We start from the raw sequence: 27,779 nt of genomic DNA, 5'->3' as shown, positions 1-27,779 counted from the left end.
GGCGCGGCCTTGTGACGGTGTTATCGGAATGAAATGACTAGAAAATGCCACGACTGTCTCTTGCAATGAATAAAATATCACGCCGGGAACGGTGTGGGCAAAACAGGCAAAAAATGAGAGCGCGCATGAGTAAAAGAATGAAATAAAAATGGCACCTTGTCGCCTTGGAGTGACGTCAGAGCCTCCCCCTCCCCCAGGTAAGCGGTGCGGCGTACGATGTGTGTTCGGTGACGTGCGTGTGTCTGCTAGCTCATCACCCGGCGCCCGTCGTTTCCCATTCAGCGGCGATCGTATTATCGGTGGGGACGACACCCGGGTGTCATGTACCAGTGCTCTGCTTCTCCACCCAGGCTTCGGCTAAGAACGGAGAAAGGCTGCCTGGATTCCCCTTCCGCCAGTCTCCGGTGAGCGGAATGAGCGCCACATCAGACAACAGTCCGGAGGAGCGCAAGGAGGACGGCGTTGAAGATGACTCTGCAGAGGAGGAGCCCCCTGTACAGGTCAGGCAGCTACCTACTGTCCCCGCCCCTGAAGAGCCGCACATGGACTTTCCTGAGACTGAGGGCCAACCAGTGGGCAATGGGAGGCTCTTCTACTGGCTGAAGGACAGGTGTTTGGGCCGGGGGCTGTGTGTGGATCCAGCAAGGGACAATTACAGGACCATGACCAGCTTGTACAGCTCCATCCAGCCGGCGGACTCCGTGAACCTGAGCACAAGGACACATGGGGCTGTGTTCAATCTGGAGTACTCCCCTGATGGGTAAGGGGCAGCACTGCTGCTGGTGGGGCTTCATCATGCATTGGGTGCATGCAGACCATCAGATAGGAGACGCTGGTTGCCAGATCATACCATGTTACCATCACAGCACACACTTAGGGGGTCTATGAAACACTGGCTGTGTGATTATGTCATTCATTCGCACAGGCGTCATAATCCTGCCAGATCTGTGTGTTGTGTTTACCAGCACACAGGTCTCAGTGCTGTGTTTGGCCACAGCTGATCAGCAGGTATACAGCCAAAAGTATTGGGTGTAACCTGCAGACAAACTTGTGCTGCATCCAATCACAACACGGGTCAGCAGGGGGTACACGCATGGATGCCTCTAAACCAGGTATTATTCCGTGACTTACATGTACAAGTACTGTAGCTGTGCACACATTATAGCAAGGTACCTGTACGCCCTGGTTTAGAGGCATACATGCACATGACCCTGTTGTGATTGGATGCAGCACAAGTTTTTCAGCAGGTTACAGCCAATGATTTTGGCTGTATACCCGGAGATCAGCTGTGGCCAATCACAGCACTGAGATCTGTGTGCTGGTAAACCTGATTTAAGCCTAACAGCTAAAAACGTGCTGGTTTCTCTTGGCTGTTTTTCACCAGTATCTGAAAGTTTTAATGCATGTTTAGCCAATTTTTGTGCCACTTGCCTTTTCTCTTTTTGAAACACAAAAGACGGATCTGGCAAGATTTCGCCTTGCTTTGTTACCATTCAGAAGTGAAAGCAAGGAGAGACGCAGCCAGATGATCAGAAAGTAAAAGTAGCACACATTCACTGGTTAGGCACACGGTTAACCCATTGATTGCCCTGCTGTACACTCCTGTGTCCCAGCCAGTGTCGGTACAGTATTATCACTGATCACTGTATTAGTGTCACTAGCGATGTCATTTAATGTCCCTCCCAGCCAGTGTCTGTCAGCACCAGATTGGCAACAACACTATCACAGTCTCACTTTAAGTTGCTGATCAGCGCCATTATTAGTATAGAGTTTTTTCCAATTTTGCTGTCTTTTTTTTTTTTTTTTTTTTATATCAAAAATAAAAAACACAGTGAAGATTAAAGGGATTGTAAAGCTTTGTGTTTTTTCACCTTAATGCATCCTATGCATTAAGGTGAAAAAACACCTTGCAGTCACTGGCCCCCCAGAGCCCCCATTTTACTTACCTGAGCCCCGAATCTCAGTGGGCGCAATCCCGCGTTGCTTCCCCCAGCTCTTGTCGGATGATTGATAGCGGTGCAGCCATTGGCTCCCGCTGCTGTCAATCAAATCAATGACACAGCGCACCGTGGGGTGGGCCGAGTCATACGCTTGGCAGCCCGCCCCATGTCATTGATTTGATTGACAGCAGCAGGAGCCAATGTTTGCGCCGCTACTTGGTGGCTATGGCTGCTGAGTGTATCACACGGGAGAGCCTCCGCAAGGTAACCCCCTCGGGAGAGAGCTTCCCAGAGGGGGTTAGCTCTTGCGGGGAGGAGCCGCAAGAGCCGCCGTGGGACCCCAGAAGAGGACATTCGGGGCCACTCTGTGCAAAACTATCTGCACAGTGAAGGTAAGTATGACATGTTTGTTTTTAAAAGAAAAAAAAAACTTTAATATCCCTTAAAAATACCACAAAAAAAAGCTTGCTTTGTGTGAAAAAATGATATAAATGTAATTTGCGTACAGTGTTGCATTACCAAGCAATCGGCAGTTAAAGTAGCGCAGTTCTGAACAGTATACAGGGAGTGCAGAATTATTAGGCAAGTTGTATTTTTGAGGATTAATTTTATTATTGAACAACAACCATGTTCTCAATGAACCCAAAAAACTCATTAATATCAAAGCTGAATATTTTTGGAAGTAGTTTTTAGTTTGTTTTTAGTTTTAGCTATTTTAGGGGGATATCTGTGTGCAGGTGACTATTACTGTGCATAATTATTAGGCAACTTAACAAAAAAAAAATATATACCCATTTCAATTATTTATTTTTACCAGTGAAACCAATATAACATCTGAACATTCACAAATATACATTTCTGACATTCAAAAACAAAACAAAAACAAATCAGTGACCAATATAGCCACCTTTCTTTGCAAGGACACTCAAAAGCCTGACATCCATGGATTCTGTCAGTATTTTGATCTGTTCACCATCAACATTGCGTGCAGCAGCAACCACAGCCTCCCAGACACTGTTCAGAGAGGTGTACTGTTTTCCCTCCTTGTAAATCTCACATTTGATGATGGACCACAGGTTCTAAATGGGGTTCAGATCAGGTGAACAAGGAGGCCATGTCATTAGTTTTTCTTCTTTTATACCCTTTCTTGCCAGCCACGCTGTGGAGTACTTGGACGCGTGTGATGGAGCATTGTCCTGCATGAAAATCTTGTTTTTCTTGAAGGATGCAGACTTCTTCCTGTACCACTGCTTGAAGAAGGTGTCTTCCAGAAACTGGCAGTAGGACTGGGAGTTGAGCTTGACTCCATCCTCAACCCGAAAAGGCCCCACAAGCTCATCTTTGATGATACCAGCCCAAACCAGTACTCCACCTCCACCTTGCTGGCGTCTGAGTCGGACTGGAGCTCTCTGCCCTTTACCAATCCAGCCACGGGCCCATCCATCTGGCCCATCAAGACTCACTCTCATTTCATCAGTCCATAAAACCTTAGAAAAATCAGTCTTGAGATATTTCTAGGCCCAGTCTTGACGTTTCAGCGTGTGTCTTGTTCAGTGGTGGTCGTCTTTCAGCCTTTCTTACCTTGGCCATGTCTCTGAGTATTGCACACCTTGTGCTTTTGGGCACTCCAGTGATGTTGCAGCTCTGAAATATGGCCAAACTGGTGGCAAGTGGCATCTTGGCAGCTGCACGCTTGACTTTTCTCAGTTCATGGGCAGTTATTTTGCGCCTTGGTTTTTCCACACGCTTCTTGCGACCCTGTTGACTATTTTGAATGAAACGCTTGATTGTTCGATGATCACGCTTCAGAAGCTTTGCTATTTTAAGAGTGCTGCATCCCTCTGCAAGATATCTCACTATTTTTGACTTTTCTGAGCCTGTCAAGTCCTTCTTTTGACCCATTTTGCCAAAGGAAAGGAAGTTGACTAATAATTATGCACACCACCTGATATAGGGTGTTGATGTCATTAGACCACACACCTTCTCATTACAGAGATGTACATCACCTAATATGCTTAATTGGTAGTAGGCTTTCAAGCCTATACAGCTTGGAGTAAGACAACATGCATAAAGAGGATGATGTGGTCAAAATACTCATTTGCCTAATAATTCTGCACTCCCTGTACAATTCTTTTGGTTATGAAAGGGATAAAACCTTCCAGAGGGCAAGTGGTTATCTTGTACCTACAGGTAAGATTATAATACGTCTAACCTGTAGGTACCATGAATATCTCCTAAACTTGCACTGTTTGAGATAAATACACATTGATGATGTCACTGCAAATGCGCTTGGCATTAAGGGTACACAAAGTGTGCATTGAATGTAAAGAGTGGTGTGCTGCCAAAGTGACTCCTGTGCGCATGCACAGAAGTATCGTCACAGGGAGCGCAAACCCTGATGGAAGACTGAGTGAAGTATTGGCAGCAATGACAGTGCAGCACAGGAGGGCTCCATTTGAAAGGCAAGTCAGTCATAATGTGCTAGTATGTGGTGCATTCTAGCACATTATGGCACAAACCTGCAGAGGGGCCATCAAAAAAAAAAAAGTTTGCAGACTTTACTACTTTTAGGGGTAAGAATGATCAGCAATCTTGTGACCACTGATTGGTTGTCACATGATCGGGAACTTGTCCCACCGACTGCTGATTATTAGGGGGGACTTTTGACAGCTTGGTCCTTGGACAAGAACAAAAGAAATAGAAGTGGAAAGAATGGGATAAAGAGAGAAAGGAAAGAGGACAGTAGAAGGGGAAGGAAAGGTTAGGGATCGTCACACTTTAACCCTTATTCCTAGGATCTTAGGACTTCATATCCCTGGATTCAGGGACCAAGGGGTCAGAGAAATAAGGTTCTCTAATCGGGGTGAGAAAGTTAACCATGGGGTCCATATTTTCAAGAAATAAATCATGTTTATCCACTTGAATGGCTATCAATTTTTCATTGATATCATTTAAAGGTGGGGTTTAATCTCCTCCTAAAAGTTCATGGAGGGGGTCTTCTGGGATAGGACAATAGTTTGGTTGGTGGCACTAAAAATAAGGCCAATAAATTTCACCGTTTTACAACTTGAGGCCTGAGAAGGCTTATTCAGCAAGGCTTCAGCAGGAACTTGACATAAATTGCAATAGAGAACTGTATATATTAGGTAGTAGGGCACCATATGTGTAATATAGTCCCCTCCTGTCCAAAACTCCAGGGAGAGGGGTCCTAGGAACATATTTGGGAAGGAGTCGGGTCCCAGCGCATTAAGATTGTATACAAATTTTCCAAAGCTAAAACAATTTTTATGGCTCATAGCCGTGGAAAGGCAAATAAATGTCTTTCCATTTCTCTTCCGAAATAGTGGTATTTAACTCCTCTTCCAAGCGAAGCAAAATATTTACCTTTTGGCGTGATGTGGAGGAATTCAAAGAAGCCTGAATGAGAGTAATAAGGCTGAGAGAGTGAGGATTGCTGCAATATTTTCTCTCAAAGCATGTAATGCTGTGTACACACGATCGTTTTTCGGGATGAAAAAAAACGTTGTTTTTAAAAAAACGTCATTTAAAATGATCGTGTGTGGGCTGCACATCGTTTTTCAGTTTCTGAAAAACGAAAACAATGTTTTTCGAACATGCTGCATTTTTTAACGTCGCTTTAAAACAATGTCATTTTTCGGGTTGTAAAAAAATGATCGTGTGTGGGCTAAACGTTTTAAACCCGCGCATGCTCAGAAGCAAGTTATGAGACCGGAGCGCTCGTTCTGGTAAAACTACCGTTCATAATGGAGTAATTCATCACGCTGTAACAGACAAAAAAGCGCAAATCGTCTTTTACTAACAAGGAAACAGCTAAAGCAGCCCAAAGGCGAATAGAACTTCCCCTTTAGAGTGCCGTTGTACGTGTTGTACGTCACCGCGCTTTGTTCATAATTTTTTTAAAATGATGGTGTGTGGGCAACGTCGTTTTTAATCATGAAGTTGGAAAAACTTCGTTTTTTGGACATGCTGAAAAACTATGTTTTCTTTAATGCTGAAAAATGATCGTGTACGCGGCATAAGAACTGAGGGGTCGTTGCTTGACAGAAGAGAATTGATATAATACCGAATTTGTATATAGTACAAGAGTTCCGGTGAGGTCACTTCATAGGTTTCTCTGACGTAGTCACATGCTTTGATGCTGTCCGAAGTGAGGAAGGAATAGACATCGGTAGAACCTTTATTCATCTACCACTTAAATTTAGAAGGGGCTTCGAGTTCAACAGGACGAACAACTTGTATTTCTTGGGGGGGGGGGGGGGGAGGCAGGCATTCTATGAATGATGGCAGTGGCACAGGACCCTAAAATGGCACCAAATACTGTAGTGATTGCCAGCTTCCACAGCGATCCATCAGGTATCATATTTGCATACTTACATTGGTCCAAGCTTGACCAATGTATAAGCATGCAATGCAGATAATTCCTAGAGTTCAGCTTTTTTTTAAAAAAAGCTGAACTCCACTTTCGTGGGGAAAAAAAAATAGCAAATAGAAAAATTATATAGCTTATACAATGGCGACACAAGTCATATTGTATCTAAGGCTCCATTCACATCTAGGCGTTTTCACGCCAGACGCCCGCCGCTATTGCAGCCTGCAATACGCTGGAGGGGTGATTTTACATTGTCGGCTATGGAGATGGTTCACATCTCCACACCGAAACGCCTGAAGCTCAAAACAAGTCCCGGACCCTTTTTTTCCGGGCGGCTTCGGCGTTCGGGCATAGCCGACAGTGTAAAACCACCCCTCCAGCAAAAAAAAGGCTGAAAACGACGCGTTTTGTCGCCGCAAATCGCGGGACAAAACGCCTATTTAATGTCGCCGCATATCGCCGACGCAAAGGTGTGAATGCAGCCTTAATGTTGTTAAAATTACCTTTCCAATCTGTCGCTCCTGTAATTTTCCGGAAAATGTAATATGGCTATCTGGAGGTTTTCTTTACACAGATGGTATACAGAACGCCCCCCAAAAATGTAATTTCCTGTTTGAGTTTGGCTTACTGGTTTTTCCCAAAAGTCTGCACTAAGATGCAGGTCAGATTTTGAGCATCCCCTGCAACAAAAGTGTAATTTTTGTTTTGATACTCCCAAAGGTAATTCACATCTAAAGGAATGCAGACCCTGCAACGTTTCTCATTAGAGCCCTGCAGGTGCAGCAGCTGATTGATAACTATGAAATCACTCCCATTCACATTCATTTTGCACATGGACACCGTCAAACCGCTATTTCTTTAGAATAACAAACTGTAGGAATCTGAAACAAAGTTTGTTAAAATCCTTGCAATATACATAGATCACCCAGAGGGGAAATTTGTATTTTATTTTTTCTCAACAAAAGTGGAGTTTCTCTTTAAGCCTGTAGGACAGGAAAGAAGTGAATGGAAACCACTACTTTCCTAAAAGTGGGAAAAATTTGAGAATTCTTCTGGAATAGTTTTTCTAACGCAATGCAATATAAAATACGTTATACATGCTTTGTCTTTAAAAGGTTTGATTTATTGTCTTTAGGGCTTAAAGTGGTTGTAAAAGCAAAAACTTTTTTACCTTCGTGCATTATGCAACCCTCCTAATTCTTACTTGCCTAAGCCCCATTTCGATCCAGTGATGTGCTCGAGAGCAGGGGCTCTTCCTCCTTATTGGCTGAGACAGCAAATGAGTCATTTGCTCCCACTACTGTCGATCATAACCAATGAGGAGGATCGGGGGGGGCCGCTCCATGCTCCGTGTGTGAATGGACACAGAGTAGCGGCTCAGGAGCCCCCCTAGCAAGCTGCTTGCTCTGGGGGCACTCGGGAGAAGCCGAGAGTGCCAGTGGAGGAATGAAGAAGTGGTGGATCTGGGCTGCCCTGCACAAAACTATTGCACATATCAGCTAAGTATAATATGTTTTTTCGTTTAAAAAATAAATCTGCCTTTTAATATTGCTTTTAAGGAGAAAAGAGTTTTATAGTGATGAATATAAGTAGATCTTGCACATCTGAATTCCTTGGTTTATGAATTTGCAGCATGTAACCTTTGTAATGTCTCTGTTTAGGTCTGTACTCACAGTGGCTTGTGAACAAACTGAAGTCCTGCTTTTTGACCCTTTGTCTTCAAAGCACATAAAAACACTATCAGAGGCACATGAAGACTGTGTAAATAATATCAGGTAAGTTAATGGGGTTTTTTTTTGGGACCTTTGTGAATTGGGACATCACCACAACATTAAAATAAACCCTGTCATCAGATAATTTCAACAAATTTCCCATAAGATTATACGTGCAAGGCTGTGCACCTGATGTGTCCTTTGTGTGCTGAGTTATCCAACACCCCTAATTTTATTATACTGTAATTTAATGTCACATATGGTATTTCTATTATGATGTTATTCTTTGCTACATAAGCAGGCGCCAAGTCACTTTGGTGACCAGAAACTGCGTCACGGCACCTGGGCCTCTGCCAGCCCACTCACCACCAGGTGCAAGCAACTTCCATTGCCTGGAGACCAGACATGAAGCGACGGGCACCCAATTCAGCTTTAATATCCAAAAGAAAAACTCCAGCTCTGCTGCTTAACCGCAGCAGAGCCAACGTTTCTCTCTTCCTCTACACACAGTTACCCCCATGCACCAGACTCTGCCCCCTCCCCCAGCAGATCCGCTGCAATGCAGAAAAGGCTCCCCCACATTCCCCTCTCCCTCCGCACTAGTCAATATGCGCACCATGGGCCACCCCCTCCTCCCCGCCAGTTCCTGCGCTCAAACAGGGAGATGAGCAGAGTCTAGCCCACACAGCATGCCACGGAAAAGGACACGTACATCAAAAACCTCAGCCCCAACAACCTCAACTGTCAAATCCCCCACACACCGAGAGCCCCAAAGGGACACTCATCCCCTGAAACCACCCAGTGAGAAAGCCATCCCTGCCAGCAGCATACAACAAAAGATTTGGGGAACACCCTAAACTTGCATTTCTAAAGCTGGTGCTGCTATAAAGACCAATATACATATAGAACCAAGGAGAATGGCGCACACATGCAAAATAAGTCACTTTCAAGTCTTACAAGTCTACTTAAAATCACCTGATCTTAATAAGTAAATATAGGGATTTGGTCACACCATATGGCCATACCGTGCTAAAGCCCACCACTGCGTCAAAGTACCCCATTTACAATAGGTCCCACACTATTCATAGAATGGAAGATAAATACCATCCAAATCTCTACGCAGCATGCCCGGCTCCAGACCCCTCCATGTGCAAATTCAAGACCTACCATCGCCGTCGTCCAAAATAAAGCCTTGTTGGTCAAAAAAAAAAAAAAACTGCTTCCTAATTTTTTTTTTTTAGCTGGCTCCTAGATTCAAAGCAAATTTGTCAAGCCCAGACAGAAGAAAATTGTAGACTGTGGCAGTGTCACGCAGGCTTTACTTTAGATAAACTTTAAGATTGACATTCTTCTAGCTTTATACTTTGTTTAGTAAGTCAAGTGACCACACTAGAGTCTATCCCTCAGATGTGCTCTCCTGGAACAATCTTTGGAAAGAAAGATTTGGCAAGTGTAACTTTTTTTTTTTTTTTTTCTTCTTTATTTTAAATTCAGATTTCTTGACAACAGGTTGTTTGCAACCTGCTCCGATGATACAACAATAGCATTGTGGGACCTAAGAAAGCTGAACAATAAGGTGTGCACACTACATGGCCATACCAGCTGGGTGAAGAACATAGAATATGACACACATACAAGGCTTTTGGTCACTTCTGGGTTTGATGGCAATGTGATCATTTGGGACACTAATAGGTAAATGGTTTGTTTTACTTTATTATAGCCTTAAAGCAACCTTGTTAAAAAATGCCAACAGCATCTGTAGCAGACCTTCCAGCTTCGATCCTATCTCTTACATCTAGATGTGTAGAGGAGTGTGCCCCCTGCAAGCTGCTGTGGTTCCTCCCAATGACCTTTACATTACTACTGTACCCAAATTGACTAGGTGTCAGCAGAAGGAACCACAACAGCCAGCAGGGAAATCCACTATTCAAAGCACCAAATAGTATAGGCATTGGGTGCTCAGTTACAGAGCAAATTTCAGAAAATGGACCACCAGACAGGAAAGTATAAAATTGTTTTCTTCACAGGTAATGCTGTTATTTATTTTTTATTATTTTTTTATTCCATGACACGGTCACAGTTTAGCATTATGATTGGTATTTAAACCCGTGTAGCTGTCTTCTGCCAGCACCTGGAATTGTGAACAAAATGCAGAGGGTGACGAAACCTTAGATTTTACTTGCAGGACAATATTATGAGAGGAGTTGGTGAAGGGCACCCTTTTACTTTGATTAACTTTGACCTTTCAGAAATGTTACAAGTCTGCATGAATACATTCCTGAAATGTTATAATATATAGCAACAGTAGAATTTTCAGAAAAGCTTCACCTTTTATCACTAAACATGGCACTTGAGCTCCAGTTCAGTGACTTTGACTCGGCTGAGATAGTATTAACCTGCCTTAGGCCGAAGGAAGCCTTTACCAAGTCACCTCTCCCCTAGTCTGCATTGTAAAGAGGCTGCAGCATGGTGCTGACCCTGTCACCCAAGAATTGCACATGCACCAGAATTGACATGACTGTGTGAGCCAGCATCTCAACTTGCAAAGTAGCAAGACATTATCAGGGGGAGTATATTAAAAATTCTGGAAGTGTTACATGTATCTGCTTACATAGCATGTTTGTACCTTACATAAAAGTACAGTGGTGCCTTGGAGAGCATAATTTTGTTCCAGAAGAATTCTTGTAATCCAAAGCACTCGTATATCAAAGCAGTTTCCCCATAGGAGTCAAAGGAAACTCAGATAATTGGTTCCACAGTGGTGACCGCTATTGTATGCAGCACCGCATATGGCCAGAGTGTGGGGGGGGGGGTGCATCGGAGACGCTCTAATGCATTCGGAGAGGCTCGTAAGTGGAGTGTTTCCGAGCGGCTCCGGGTCACAGGCACCCCCGCACCGCTGGCCAAATTCAGACAACACTCGCAAACCGAGTCAGGATTTAAAAAAAAAATAATAGATCGTATTGCGAAACGCTCGTAAGCCATGTTACTCACAATCCAAGGTATTACTGTATATGAGGCTAGGTCCAGTTTGTGTGAATTTAGAATGTAGCAACGTGAGACCAGAATTCTGCCTGCCCTTTCCTGCTTCCTTTAACTCCCTACTGCTCCCAGTTGGGGAGTTCAGAGAAGCAGACATTGCATCACTAGTGGAACCTGGAAGAAGACCAGAGCGAAGATGGTAGTGTCAGACCGCTCTGGTCTGTCATCACTTTAGGAGCAGGCGTGTCTGCCATATTGTGTGGTTTTGCTGTGCATACTTGTATATTACAAAAACAGCCTTGGGGACAACCGTATCGCTTTATTGGATCTGGTTATGAAATATTGACTACAGTTAGCGACTCCAGACAGCAAGTAAACCTACTAAATAGTATGCAAAAAACATTACCACTGTGTCAGTCAGAATATCACATTTTAATTATTTGCAAGCAGTTGGGAGGGTGCTGAGAAGTGATGTAATCTCTTTCCAGGGACATTCATAAGAAGGCATTTCAACCAGATCAATGGCAACGGGAGATTCAAACAGCCACGTGGCCTTTAACACTACAGCTATGCCAGACTAATAAATCAGAACCTTGGACAGGTGGGCTGTCTTCTGAATACATTTCAAGGCTTAAAGAGTTGGTTCACCTTTACCAACAATATCTATGCAGAGAAGGGACACTTGTAAATAAAATAAATCTTGCAGCTTTGACCCTGCTATAGGTGTAGGCCATTAACATGCCTCCCTGGCTGATAAACTCCCAGAAAAGTCATCATCCCCTTCTGCCTTGTTGCTATGAGTTGGCAAAGACACGCCTAGCAGATTTATACCCCGTGCACTCGCTCTCTATCACCTGTCGCAGTAGCATTGAGCTCAGAGATGCTGGAATGGAGAAGATAGTTGACCACATATGTGTGTGGGGGGGGGGGGGGGGGGTTTAGAGCTTGCACCTGTGATGGTAGGGATGGGCAGTTGTGCCAGTTATTCACAGATTTGTATAAGAGTAGTGTGAACAAGATTTTACAAGCATTTTCAGAGCTATCAGCAAGCTTTGTTGAAGGTTTGAATGTACCATTCAGCTTCATTTTGTAAATCTTGAACAAAAATCAAAATGGGAGTGCTTATTGCCACTGTAAACAAGCTGCTAGTAGGCTTGATCACTACTTGAAACTTGATTGAAGCCTGCTAGCAGCTTGTTTAAAGTGTCAATCGGCACTCCCATGAAGATCTGTGCATTACATTACATTTCCTAACAGGAGCTGAAGGGTGCTTTTAAAGGATTACAGAAAGTTTCTTAAAGCTTGTCGAAAGCTTCATAAAAGTTTGCTGTTCGCATTGCTAATATACAAGCTGAAGCCTGTGTAAAACTGTCTAACAGCTGGCAGTGTCTTGGCAATGTCCTACCAACAAGGCAAGATGAATGAAACCATCTCTGGGAGATTTCCAGCCAGGCTTCAGGAGAGGAGAAAATGGCCTACATTTATAGCAGAGGCAATATCTAACTTAAAGCGGGAGTTCAACCAATTTTTTTTTTTTTTTTTTTTTTTTCTCTTTTCCCCTTAGATTCCTGCTCGTTTTGTCTAGGGGAATAGGCTATTTGTTTTAAAATATGATCCGTACTTACCCGTTTTCGAGATGCATCTTCTTCCGTCACTTCCGGGTATGGGTCTTCGGGAGCGGGCGTTCCTTCTTGATTGACAGTCTTCCGAGAGGCTTCTGACGGTCGCATCCATTGCGTCACTATTAGCCGAAAGAAGCCGAACGTCGGTGCGGCTCTATACTGCGCCTGCGCACCGACGTTCGGCTTCTTTCGGAAAATCGTGACGCGATGGATGCGACTGTCGTAACCCCCTCGGAAGACTGTCAATCAAAATAGGAACGCCCATACCCGGAAGCGACGGAGAGGATGCATCTCGTAAACCGTAAGTACTGCTCATATTTTAAAACAACTAGCCGATTCCCCTAAACAAAACGAGCATCCATCTAAAGGGAAAATGTGTAAGGTATGGGTGAACCTCCACTTTAAGTCCTAGCTGCACAGTTTGTTTTTATCTACAGACACCACTTGCCTGCATAGACAGTAAAGGTGATACTTCAAATGGAGTTTAGCGGACTTGGTTGCACACCGGCTTCTACATCTTCAAGGGTTCCAGTGGCTAGATCTCCATGCCTTACCCTAGGTTCACTCTATGCCTGTTATCTGGCAGCCATGTTTGCATGGGCACTGCAGCCTATTCATTTAAATGGGCTGCTGTACCTATGGAAAACACAGGAAAAGGATCCATGCACCTTTTCCAAAAATGCAGCAGCTGGAAAACTGCACAGTGATGATACAGAGGGAATAAGAAGATTATATTACAATGACTTAACAACCACTTTAACTAAAAACGCAGCTGTCAATTTTTGGTTGCGAGACTTTTTTTTTTATTTTTTTATCTTCACTTGTGATTTACATCTTTTTCATTCTGAGGGAAAATAATAATTATCTTCAGGTAAAAAGGGTTGCATTCGATAGTTAGGAGTGCCCCAAGGTGGTATCTCATAATGGTTGCACTTGGACTCTAGAAAAGCTTCTTCCTTTTTTTCCATGATGAAATGTACTGACATTTTACATGGGGAGGGTTGTGTGTTTTTGTTTTTAATACTCTTTTAATGACCGTTGCTTGTATTCACAGGTGTACAGAAGATGGTTGTCCACACAAAAAATTCTTTCACACTCGGTTTTTAATGCGGATGAGATTAACTCCTGATTGTTCAAAAATGTTAATTTCAACTTCCTCTGGATATCTGGTAATTTTACATGATTTAGACCTGACAAAATCCTTAGAGGTTGGTAGTTATCCTATCTTAAGAGCCAGGAGAACAGCTTCCACGTCAGGTAAATGGAATATAAAAATATTTTGTCTAATTAAAATTCAACGCATAAGATTTGGCCAGAAGGTTTAATGTGTTGCTCTGATACAATGAAGGCTCTAATGATAGAAAGCCTTCATCTCATGGCATAGATGTGAGAAGGTTAAGTAGTGCCCCTGACCTATGTTCATTCTCCATATATTCCTGTGGTGGATCTAATCGTGTCATATGTCACTTTGTGGTTGATTTTTCTTAATGGATATATGGAAAATCATCATAGTCTGTGACGGTGCATAGTCTTGACTGTTGTGCCATCAGGGACCTGAAAAGCTATATCGTACCTATAAGAATAGGAGTATCAGAGCTGCATTGTTTTGTTTTTTTGTGTAAAGTCCAGGACTGTCATCCTGATCCTGCTTCCCTATCTAAATAGTAATTGAGCTATACAAGAAAGTAAATGAATCTTCTCAGAGTACGTAGTGTAGCTAGGATTAGGATGACAGCCATACAGCTATTCTTAGAAGTGCATTTTAAATTGTTGGTCATTTACCAGTCCACCAAACTATATAAATAAATTGTAAATTATGTCAAACTTCCTTTTTACTGGTAGAGCTGGCAGAGGCTTCCTTTGGTAGCTTCTGAATGTTTGTCATTTGGTCTCTACTGATGGGGAGGAATCATTTACTGGCAGATCCACTGATTAGTCAGATTTACTTTTATTTTTTATTTTTTTTCCTTAAAGGAACATTGTCATGATGCAATGATCCTACTTGGTACAATCCTTTTTATTATTATTATTATTATTATTATTATTATTATAATTATTGCACATTTACCTGCAGACTACGCTGTCCAGTGAAAATGATGGGTTGGGAAAGGCTTTAACATTGCCAGGGCTGCGTTGGCATTTGCAGCAACAGTTTAGAAAAGCAAAATATGATTAAAGATTAAAGCGGGGGTTCACCCCATAAAAAATGTCTAACACTACATCCAGCCCAGTTCTGCAAATAAAATTACTGACTTTTTTTTTTTGTCGCCGTAGATAGCGTTTATCCTTAGAATTCACCGCGGCTTCCGGGTAGGGAATCCCGCGGGAGTGGGCGTTCCTATTGACATGCCAATTTATTGACATGCTAAACGACAGCGCGTCATTACTTCCCAAAAGAAGCTCAGGCGCCGAATAGAGCCGAGCCGACCCGAGCTTCTTTCGGAAAGTCGTGACGCGCTGTATGCGCCGTCGTTTAGCATGTCAATCAATTGGCATGTCAATAGGAACGCCCACTCCCGCGGGATTCCCTACCTGGAAGCCGCGGTGAATTCTAAGGATAAACGCTATCTATGGCGACAAAAAAAAAAAAAAAGGTCAGTGTAATTTTATTTGCAGAACTGGGCTGGATGTAGTGTTAGAATTTTTTTTATAGGGTGAACCACCGCTTTAACTACTTTAAAGAATAACTAAAGGCAAAACTTTTCTTTTAATTCTGCATGTGGAGGTGGATTAGAACACCTCTCAGTTCTTATTGCTGTCTGTGCCCTTGCCAGGATTTCTTTCTGCCATCTGTGTCTCCATATGATCATTAAGGAGATTCACCCTCTCTATTTGACCTGTTTACTATTCCCTTCATTTGTAGGGATTTCCCCTCACTTCCTATAACACAGGAAGTGAAGGTAAATCTCCCCATTGAAAGACAGATGGTGGAAAAAATACTGGCAGGGGTTTTAAGGGGGTTCCCTTACACTATCCAAAATAGGTGGGGGGTTGGGGGAGTTTTGCCTATAGGTCTACTTTAAGCACCCCTAGCAATGTTTTAGCAATCTGTAGTTTTTATGATCAGTGGTTTGAATAACCCCCCCCCAAAAAATTTCTTAGAAAGTCAAAAGTCCTGAAATAGGTGGCTCCAGAAATTCCTACCAGGTTACTATAGTATAGACAAACATAAATGCACAGTTGAAAAACATATGTTAGCTGTTATTACTAAAGACCTCTGCCACACTACACTGCCTAATCACTTTTCTGCTCTCTGCTCCAGCTTTACTGAATTACGATACTTATGCAGCATACAGTATGTATTGCTGTTGTGTATTTATCTGTTTACCTGGAGTGGTTCATTATTATGTAGGTAACGCTGGTCACCTATGTCCTTCTTCTTTAAAAATATTTTTATATATGCATAGAGTATATGCCAAAACTGTCCAAGTTTAAAGGTGTCGTCTGGTGTATGTTTTTACAATATATATTCACAGTTCAAGTTCAGTTTTAATTTGAATATTTGCTATTGTATGTAAAAAAAAAAAAAAGGGGGGGGGGGGGTTAATTGATCCCAAGAAGTACCATGGAAAGTGAACAGAAACCCCTGTGCCTTCAGCCTCATAACGATATATCTGTATTGTGAGATCCTAAGGCCCTGCTGACCCTGACTACTAGTCTCAGGAGTGAGATTTTTGTAATGCCACTAGTTTGCTTCTCATTGGTCTCCTTGCTGGAGTCTCTGGCATGAGAAAGCAAAAGCCCTGCCTCTATACAATATACACACAGTCTAAAACAAGGCAGTAATGGAGAAAAATCAGCTGCAGGGAAAGCAAAAGTTATAACTAGTACTTCTTGCCTTCCGAAGCACTTGTTATCTTTTGTGTGCTTTCTAACCTACATAAATGGTATCTGTTGATTTATATTCCAGTGTAAAACAAGGGTATCCTATGTGCTTGATAACATTTAAGTAATGTCATACTTGCCATTGTGTAAAGGGAAAGTATATTTATGTAAAGAAGTGAGTTTTTGCAGTGTTTTCCTAAAAGTAGATTTATGAGTTTCAATTGCCTCCAATGTATTCAATCTTTTATTTCCGCATGATGGCCAGGCAACTAGCATTTTATGAAGTAGACAGCCTTACCATATTTTCTTAGCACAGGTTTCCTTCAACACAGTTTCCCTATTCTGACTCCGATTGTTGTGAAACGATCTATCCCTTGTGAGACCTCCTATGCCTGGCCTGTATAAGCAGATATAATCACTGAGGACAATCCTCATCAGATAGCTTGAACTCGCCAAGTATCGATTCTATTCGCAGAGGTGCTTTATTCCGAAACAGGGTTACAGCAGATGAATAGGTTGTGGTACTTATGCGGTCAAAAGATGATATTGTCTGTAGCTTACTATGCAGAATACATGTGGCCTGTTAGCTGTTTCCATTACACAGGAAGTACAAAACCCAGGAAAAAGGGTGGAGCATTACACAGAAAGGAAGTGTGTCCTAAATCGGACAAAGAAACATAGAAATACAAATGCATTAACCCAAAAGGTCACTAGATGACAGCATGTGAACTAAACCTAACGTCCATGAAAAATGGTTAGAGAAACAATAAATATAATGTATATAAAAAAATTCTATGCCCCATTGGGGCGGCACATTCCCAGAAAGACGGAACTTTTATGCAAAGGGAAGGATCAGAGACAAATATGGCCTAAAGTACCCTTCTTTGGGTAAAATTATGAATTCATAAAAAAAAGGATTACAAAAATGATATTGCTTGCTCCTACTGAGAAAAAGGGTTGGCCACAAATAGCCCCTATATCACTTTATTATAAAAATCCCATAATGGATGTAGTGCAACCAGATGGTCATTGCATTACAATCCATCGTAACAAGATGGTTGCATGCTGAGGTATTATAAGCTATTTTTAGATGAGTATTTTACCTGTGTTTGTGAGACCCAATGTATTCCACTTGAATGTTATTATTAGCCATGCACTGGATTGACTAGTATCTGTCAATGCTGATTTTGATCATCATCTATTATCCACAGACGTGACCACTTCACCGACATCTTCTGAAACAAGGTCGCCTAATTCTCCAAGTCATCACAGTGAATTGGGCTGCCTATTTGAAAAACATAATTTGCGGGCTTTACAGAGAGAAGGTATGTGCTATTGTGACCCCCGTTAAGTTGTACAATCTGCAGATTCTAATTGGCCAGAATATACTGTCCTGGTAGGAATAGATACTCTCTGCCCTTCAGCAGACTTAGGGGTTCACTGTCAGAATATTTGCGCTTCTAGTTTGAAATGTTTTAAGTGAATTAAATGTATTACCTTTTACTGTACAGTGAAAAGTGATGTTGCAGTTTTCAGCCTTCATATGGTGTAGGATACAGGAATGTTCGACTATTTTCTTGATTGGGCAGAGCGATTCTTGTAACCCATCTCATACCCAAATGCCATTAATACTCTGCCATTCTTACTCTGACTGGTCCAGGGTTCTTAGTGGTGTACCCCAAGCTTCAGGGTTGGGACCCTTACTTTTAATACCTTTTTATAAATGATTTAGGATCTTGTACTTTTAGTCCCATTTCCGTCTTCTTAGTCTTTGCAGATGACACCAAGCTATGCAGTGGAAAACGGTCCTTACAGGATGTCTCCAACTTGCAAGCCGACCTCAGTGCCCTGTCTAATTGGACAACTATGTGGCAAATGAGGTTTAATGTTGATAAATGTAAATTTATGCACTTGGAGACTAATGCATCATACATACTAGTGGACAATTGGGGTAATTTATAGTGGAGAAGGATCTGGGGTTTTTGGTAGATCATAAGCTTAATAACAACATGCAGTGCCAAGCTAAGGTTTCCAAAACTAGCAATATATATATATATATATATATATATATATATATATATATATATATATATATATATATATATATATATATATATATATATATATATATATATATATATATATATATATATATATACAGTGAGGAAAATAAGTATTTGAACACCCTGCTATTTTGCAAGTTCTCCCACTTGGAAATCATGGAGGGGTCTGAAATTGTTATCGTAGGTGCATGTCCACTGTGAGAGACATAATCCCAAAAAAAAAATCCAGAAATCACAATTTATGATTTTTTAACTATTTATTTGTATGATACAGCTGCAAATAAGTATTTGAACACCTGAGAAAATCAATGTTAATATTTGGTACAGTAGCCTTTGTTTGCAATTACAGAGGTCAAACGTTTCTTGTAGTTTTTCACCAGGTTTGCACACACTGGAGGAGGGATTTTGGCCCACTCCTCCACACAGATCTTCTCTAGATCAGTCAGGTTTCTGGGCTGTCGCTGAGAAACACGGAGTTTGAGCTCTCTCCAAAGATTCTCTATTGGGTTTAGGTCTGGAGACTGGCTAGGCCACGCCAGAACCTTGATATGCTTCTTACAGAGCCACTCCTTGGTTATCCTGGCTGTGTGCTTCGGGTCATTGTCATGTTGGAAGACCCAGCCTCGACCCATCTTCAAAGCTCTAACTGAGGGAAGGAGGTTGTTGCCCCCCAAAATCTCGCAATACATGGCCCCGGTCATCCTCTCATTAATACAGTGCAGTCGCCCTGTCCCATGTGCAGAAAAACACCCCCAAAGCATGATGCTACCACCCCCATGCTTCACAGTAGGGATGGCGTTCTTGACATGGTACTCATCATTTATCTTCCTCCAAACACGGTTAGTGGAATTATGACCAAAAAGTTCTATTTTGGTCTCATCTGACCACATGAATTTCTCCCATGACTCCTCTGGATCATCCAAATGGTCATTGGCAAACTTAAGACGGGCCTTGACATGTGCTGGTTTAAGCAGGGGAACCTTCCGTGCCATGCATGATTTCAAACCATGACGTCTTAGTGTATTACCAACAGTAACCTTGGAAACGGTGGTCCCAGCTCTTTTCAGGTCATTGACCAGCTCCTCCCGTGTAGTCCTGGGCTGATTTCTCACCTTTCTTAGGATCATTGAGACCCCACGAGGTGAGATTTTGCATGGAGCCCCAGTCGGAGGGAGATTGACAGTCATGTTTAGCTTCTTCCATTTTCTAATGATTGCTCCAACAGTGGATCTTTTTTCACCAAGCTGCTTGGCAATTTCCCCGTAGCCCTTTCCAGCCTTGTGGAGGTGTACAATTTTGTCTCTAGTGTCTTTGGACAGCTCTTTGGTCTTGGCCATGTTAGTAGTCGGATTCTTACTGATTGTATGGGGTGGACAGGTGTCTTTATGCAGCTAATGACCTCAAACAGGTGCATCTAATTTAGGATAATAAATGGAGTGGAGGTGGACATTTTAAAGGCAGACTTACAGGTCTTTGAGGGTCAGAATTCTAGCTGATAGACAGGTGTTCAAATACTTATTTGCAGCTGTATCATACAAATACATAGTTAAAAAATCATAAATTGTGATTTCTGGAATTTTTTTTGTTGGATTATGTCTCTCACAGTGGACATGCACCTACGATGACAATTTCAGACCCCTCCATGATTTCCAAGTGGGAGAACTTGCAAAATAGCAGGGTGTTCAAATACTTATTTTCCTCACTGTGTATATATATATATATATATATATATATATATATATATATATATATAATATTATATATTTTTATTGGTTGAAAAAGATGGACATGTATTTATATTTTATTTTTTTCAGCCTGACTAACTATGTAATGGCTACAGTGGATATAACAAGTCTACACACCCCTGTTAAAATGTCAGGTTTCTGTGATGTAAAAATGAGACAAAGTTAAATCATTTCAGAACTTTTTCCACCCATAAACTACTGTTGAACAACAAACTGAAATCTTTTAGGTGGAAGGAATTAAAAATGTAATAATATGGTCGCATAAATGTGCACACCCTTAAATCTAATGGTTTGTTGAAGCACTTTTTGATCTTATTACAGCACTGTCTTTGGGTATGAGTCTATCGGCATTACACATCTTGACTTGGCAATATTTGCACACTCTTCTTTGCAAAAACACTCCAACTCTGTCAGATTGCTAGTGCATCTCCTGTGCACAGCCCTCTTCAGATCACCCCACAGATTTGCAATCGGATTCAGGTCTGGGCTCTGGCTGGGTCATTCCAAAACTTTAATCTTCTGGTGAAGCCATTCCTTTGTTGATTTGGCTGTATGCTTTGTGTCGTTATGCTGTAAGATGAAGTTCCTCTTCATAGTTGGCTTTCTAGCAGAAGCCTGAAGGTTTTGTGCCAATAGTGACTGGTATTTGGTTACTGTTCATAATTCCCTCTACCTTGACAACGGCCCCAAAGCTTGATGCTGCCACCACCATGCTTCACGGTGGGTTTGGTGTTCTTTTGGTGATGTGCAGTGTTTTTGCGCCAAACATATCCTTTGGAATTCTGGCCAAAAAGTTCAACCTTGGTTTCATCAGACCATAACACGTTTTCCCACATGCTTCTGGGAGACTTCAGATGCATTTTTGCAAAATTTAGCCAGCCAAGCGTGGAGGTTTTTCTTCAAGGCTTCCGTCTTGCCACTCTACCCCATAGCCCAGAAAATATGAAGAATGCAGAAGATTGTCACACAGCCAGTACTTCCCAGGTATTCCTGACTGATGCCTTTTAACAATGAGATCCCTCTGATGCTTTGGAAGCGCTCTGTGGACCATGGCTTTTGCTGTAGGAAAGATTTCAGTTTTGTTTTTCAATTTAATTGTACAGTTTATAGGTCACATTAAAGGTGGAAAAAGTTCTGAAATGTATTTCTTTGACCTGAAATTTTAACAGAGGTGTGTAGACTTTTTATATCCACTGTAGCTTAGAATTCTTAACCATTTCAAACCTAGTCCAATTCTGACATTTCTCACTTGCATGTACATATCTACCTTTTTGTTTTTGCTAAAAAAATACTTGGAGCCCCCAATACCAAAACATTTTTGGGACACTAAATGTGCATAAAACAAAATGCAGACCAAAAAAAATAATATATTTTATTTATAACAGAAAACCTATATGAAAAGTTTAAACTAACCACTTAAGGATCGGGCCTATTTTTTAAACTTGTTGTTTACAAGTTAAAATCATTTGTTTTTGCTAGAAAATTACTTGGAACCCCCAAACATTATATATTTTGTTTTTTCTAACACCCTAGAGAATAAAATGGCGGTTGTTGCAATACTTTTTGGCACGTGTTTGCGAAGCAGTCTTACAAGCGCACTTTTTTTTGGGGGAAAAAATTCACTTTTTAAAAAAATATATATATATATATATATATATATATATATATATATATATATATATATATATATATATATATATATATATATATATATAAGACAACAGTAAAGTTAGCTTGTGAAATGGTGACAAACTTTTACCCTTAATCTCCATATGCGACATTTAAAAAAAATTCTACAGGTTGAATGTTTTTGAGTTACAGATGAGGTCTAGGGCTAGAATGATTGCTCTCGCCATCGTGGCGATATCTCACGTGCGGTTTGAAAAGTTTTTATATGCGGGTGCAACTCACATATGCGTTCACTTCTGCACGTGAGCTCAGTGGGACGGGGCGCATTTCAATTTTTTTTTTTTTTTTTTTTTTTTTCCATTTTAACTTTTTTTATTTTTACACTGTTCTTTTAAAAAAAAAAAAAAAATTGTGTCACTTCTATTCCTATTACAAGGAATGTAAACATCTCGTGTAATAGAAAAAAGCATGAGAGGACCTCTTAATTATATCTGGGGTCAAAAAGACCTAAGATCTCGTATTTACGCTAAAATTCTATGAAAAAATGTAAATGTAATTTGGAAAATGAATGTTGCTTTAAGAGCTATGGGCATCATTCAGATATCACCGTCTTCAGCCGCCGATTCTGTGCACGATAAGAATGATCAAAGCGCTTGATCGTTCTTATAGGCAGTGGGAGGGGACGTTAAACCCCCCCCCCCCCCCCCTTCCGCCGCCATCCGGTGCTTCACCGGGCATCCGCTAACGTCCGCAACATCCGCGTCCGCAAAGATCCGCTTTTGCGGTCGGAAGAAAACCTATTTTTCTTCCGTCCGGCGGAACGGATCGGATGAATACAGACACACGGTCCGTATTCATCCGATTCCCCATAGGGGAGAGCGGAGGAGAGGACAGGGCGGTCTCTGCACTGTGTGCGGGGACCGCCCTGTCCGCCGACAGCTCAGCAGGGATTAACGGAGGAATCCCCGCTGAGCCAAACGGGCTAACTGAGCGGATCAATACGGATCCGCTCCGTGTGAAAGAGCCCTTAAATGGTTTATTTTCTCAGTTTAAACTTTTATAGGTTTTATATTTTCTATTGTGATTTAAAATATGGGTTAATGAGACTTTTTCAAATCATTGCATTCGGTTTCTATGTAGACTTTCCACAGTGTCCAAACATTTTTAGAATCTGGGGTTGTATATCTCATGAAGGAGAGAGCCTGTAGAATAAAATAGCCATTGCAATTTTTATGTCCTATATTTGCGCAGTGGCTTATCAAATGCAAACTTTCAAAAAATAAAATGCACTTTAGTGCACACAAACACAATATTTTCTTCTTTCTTCTTTCTCATATACAGATATACATTTCACATTTTCATTTATCTCCTTATTAAAATCACATACTTTGCATCTTATTCGCATTTAACCTCTTTCTTATTCCTTTCTTCCATTGCTGTAGTTCCCTCCCACTTCCATGCCCCCCTACCCTGGAGCCGTTGTCGCAATTCTCTGTCCAATTTGCCCATATTTTCTTAAACTTTTCCCCATTTCCTCTGTTATAGTATGTCTCTTTATACAATGACAAATTATTGTTTATCAAGTTTTTTCATTGCGCCACAGAGGGGGCTTCCACTTTTTTCCAATTTATAGCCTTTCTTGCGTAAAAAAGCAACAAACCCACCTGTATTCTTCTTTCTATAGGGGTCATAATTTCCTCTACTAGTCCTAACAGGCAGATCCCTGCCTCCAGGTCAAATTGGACTAATGTCACTTCATCAATTACTCTCAAGACCTCTCTCCAAAACCACCTTATCTTTGGACAGGTCCAGAATATATGTATAAAGTTCCCTGGAATGCCTGCGCATCTCCAACAATTTTGAGGATTTGATGGAAATATTTTAAACAATTTATACAGTGTATATTAACTCCTATGTGTTATTTTAAATTGGATTAATTTGTCTCGAAGTGAGACTAAGATCTGAAATGGGAATTTGTATATCTCCCCCCAATTTTCTGATGACAGTTTTGGGACATCTCTCAGCCAACATTCACATAATTTATTCATATCTGGTGGTTCTGTTTTTACTAAATGGGTGTAAAGAGTTGGGATCCATCCTTTTTTCTTTTCTCTTTCTCACCAGTTGTTCTAGGCCTGTTTCTATTAGCTGCGGAATGCTATCGGGAAATTGGGCTACCAGGGCATGGACCAACTGCATATGTCTAAAAAAAAAAAAAAAATCTCTGGCACATTCCATTTTTCTCTCATATCTGCAACTGAGGATATTTTTCCCTCATATATTACTTGTGATATTTTTTTTACTTCAAATTTTTGTCCATGCTCTAGGGTCCTGAATAGAAGTTTAAATGTACCAATTCAGGATTTCTCCATAATGGAGTAATTGGGGATATATCTGTTTTTAGATTGCTCTGTCTTGCTATGCCTGCTTTCCATACCCTTACTGTTGTTATCATTGACGGAGTTAAATCTCGCCTACATTTTAGCCCACGAAATGGTAATGCCTGCAGTGCCTCCAAAGACTGCACCAAAAAAAACGACTAACTTTGCGACGGGAAACTAGACTAGCGGCGACGTAGCGAACGCGAAAATCCGTCGTGGATCGGCCGTAACTCCTAATTTGCATACCCGACGCTGGTTTACGACGCAAACTCCCCCCCCCCCCCCCCCCCCCCAGCGGCCTGCATCCTAAGATCCGACAGTGTAAAACAATCACACCTGTCGGATCTTAGGGATATCTATGCGTAACTGATTCTATGAATCAGTCGCATAGATAGAAACAGGGATACGACGGCGTATCAGGAGAAACGCGGTCGTATCTCTTTTGTGAATCTGGCCCATAGTCTTTACTGGTTACCAGTTAAGGGATATATACACAGGTCAGGTGCTAGAATTTTTGCGCTGTCTGAAATTTGAAATTTGCAGCGATACCTCATGTGGCTTGATCATTTTTTACATATGCAATTGGGACCTACGTCTGCATTCGCATTTGCACAGGGGGACAAGGATGATTTAATTTTTGGATTAACTTTATTGATATCACAAAGTATGAACAACATCCCGTGTGATGGCTTGGGCAGCAACAGGTACTCTTTACTGAGAGATCTGAGGTCTTTTAGACCCCAGATCTCCCTCTGCACTCAAAAGCATACAAACAAACCAAGATTGGTTGGACCAGATGCTTTACAAGCCAGTATCAAAAGTGACAAAATCCTTGTCATTTCTGTTTCACTAATCCATACAGGTGGCAGCAGTCCCAGAATCTCTGATAGTTTAAAAGCACCAGAGCCTGGGAATGGCGGCAGCAAGAGGGGGGGGCAGGGGGGCGTGGGATGATCGCTTCTACAGAAAAACCCCATCGCCCGCTGGGGAAAAAAAAAAATTATAGCAGGATAATGGCTGTGGCTCCTGGTATCACTGCTTCCCAGAGGATATGTGTATATTTATATGTACAGTGGTCTGGAGGCAGCTAATCTGCTTTGTTCCTGGCTATGGCCAAGTTTCAGGTCATGCTGATGAGACAACGCTCTTGCATGTCTGGTAGAATCACCTGCCCTTTCCAGCCATCACATTTGTATTATTTAATAAAGCATGTCCATGTGCCAGTAGAAATGTGTGGCAGGAATGGAGCAAGCTTCCGCATTCCCAGAAGCCGTTGTAGATTTGCTCAATGAGAATGTCCCAGGATTCAGCTATTGTGGCAGGACTGGAACCTGCACTTTATGCTTTTTGGCAACTTTAAGCCAAACATGTGAAATTTACCTTTTTTATATGTCCTTTTTGGCATAGGTGCTTCCCCTCGTAACAGTCTTGAGGTTCTAACACCAGAGGTTCCCGGAGAGAGAGATCGTGGCAACTGCATTACATCTCTGCAACTTCACCCCAAAGGATGGGCTACACTTCTTCGCTGTTCTAGTAATACTGATGACCAAGAGGTAAGAGTGCCAAGTTTCTGTTGTTCCTAAATATAGTACTGGGGTTAATTTGAATTAATTTTGAATCCCAGTTTTACTGCTTGTGTTCTATGTCCGAATGGATTGATTACATAGTTTATAGCAGGAATGCTCACACTTTGTAACAAATGGATAGTTTGCAATCCTTCATACTGTTGGGGGTTCTGGATTGTGAGGGAAATAAAGTAAATGCTAATATGTCTTTGCAGATTGTGAGACTGGACCCACCTGACTTAGTTTGCCTATAAACAATGCAGTGTGCCTTGTTTACTATGTGTAGGTTGCTCCGTCAGATTGCTATGTTCTAATGTAATTGGCACACAGAAATTTTCATTGGCACCAGCCCTTCAGTGACTGAGCAACTGCCGACTTGGAGGACCTCCACGCCAGGTTTTTTTTTTTTTTTTGGCGAGGGCTCCCTTTCAAGATCCTCAGCGCACAAGCTGCACCGCAAGTCGGATCATCATGATCTGACTTGTAGTGCAACTTCTATTCAAATCGATATGCTCTAATACAGAATTATTGATTTTAACATGTCAAAAAAATGCTTAACGTGACTGTAGCCAGCGTTAAGCCACGTTTACCAGTGCCGGACATTTTTAAAGCTGCAACGCCGGTCCTCTGAATGCGCTGGCCCTGTTTGTTTGTTTTTACAGCTTGAAAATGCGTGCGTGTGTGTGTGTGTGTGTGTGTGTGTGTGTGTGTGTGTGTGTGTGTGTGTGTATATGGACACATAGAATAACATGGAGAGGTGTTTTTAAGCTGCAAAACAAAAACGTCTTGCGCTGCTAAAAGCAGCTGTAAAAACGCCCTGTGTGCATGAGGCCTTACTGTCACTGCTGCTGTGTCCCACTACTCTTAATTTTTTAGTGTCATAATGTGGCAGCTGTCCACAGCACACTCATGCATTTTCTGCTGATTGAATAACTAACAGGACAGTACCGGTGACGGTAAGGCTTATGGCAGCTGTCCCAGATTCATTCAGCCACGGCCTGAAAAATGTAGAAGCTTACCTTTTAGTAAACCAACCCCAAAGTATTGTAGGCAGAGGAATAGCATGACATCCCATATGTCTTCTAGTACAGGATGATTACTATGCAAGGTCTAGGCCTAGTGCAAAAGCTACATTTGTTGTTGGGCAGGTGCGGGGATATACTGTAGATACCTGTGGTTGGTATGTCCTTTAACAGCAAATTCATCTCAACACTTATGGAAACTTAATAATGAATAAACCAATGTTGTACAGCTACCACTGGGACTAAATCTGATGGTTTGATGAGAATTGTGTATCCTTATTTGTTTCCTGTGTTTTTTTTTTTCCTTGCAGTGGACTTGTGTATACGAGTTTCAAGAAGGAGCCCCTGTACGTCCCATCTCTCCTCGATGCTCTCTGCGTCTGACCCACTATATTGAAGAGGCTAATGTGGGCCGTGGCTATATTAAGGAACTTTGTTTCAGCCCAGATGGACGCATGATTGCCTCTCCTCATGGCTATGGGATCCGATTGCTGGGGTTTGATACCCAGTGCAGTGAGCTTGTAGACTGTTTGCCTAAAGAAGCTGGGACACTACAAGAAATTTGCTCCCTATATTCTCATAGGGATGTTGTCCTGACAACTAAGTTCTCTCCCACCCACTGTCAGATAGCGTCAGGGTGCCTTAGTGGACGGGTCTCCCTGTACCAACCAAAATTTTAACTTCCACAATGCAATTCTTTCCAAAGCCAGACTGGGAATCCACTTGTTCTGATTTCTTTAAACATCAGCATTTTGACTTTTCTTGAAACTAGAGAAAAAAATCGAAACTTTTGTTTACAATAGATTGTGAGCTTTGTGGTCATACCACTTTCAAATGAATGGAAGTTTATTTCTGCTGTTGATGTAACAGGGCTTGCAATAAATAAAAATATCTCTAAGGGGG

The 27,779-nt window shown here is 41.7% G+C and overlaps 1 protein-coding gene across 1 annotated transcript; it reads left to right on the top strand.

Annotated features, from left to right (window-relative positions):
- The first annotated feature begins 168 nt into the window (after positions 1 to 168).
- Positions 169 to 27,779, top strand: DCAF10 (DDB1 and CUL4 associated factor 10). The gene is made up of 7 exons (XM_040361138.1): positions 169 to 760; positions 7,992 to 8,105; positions 9,537 to 9,734; positions 13,701 to 13,903; positions 17,683 to 17,796; positions 25,697 to 25,842; positions 27,188 to 27,779. The coding sequence occupies exons 1-7, from the start codon at positions 414 to 416 to the stop codon at positions 27,554 to 27,556; spliced, it is 1,491 nt and encodes a 496-aa protein (XP_040217072.1). The 5' UTR covers positions 169 to 413; the 3' UTR covers positions 27,557 to 27,779.

The sequence above is a fragment of the Rana temporaria genome, chromosome 1, assembly GCF_905171775.1.
Source record: "Rana temporaria chromosome 1, aRanTem1.1, whole genome shotgun sequence".
In the NCBI taxonomy this organism is placed as follows: Eukaryota; Metazoa; Chordata; class Amphibia; order Anura; family Ranidae; genus Rana; species Rana temporaria.
Note: the sequence above shows the minus strand (reverse complement) of the source record. Positions and strands in the feature narration are given on the sequence as shown.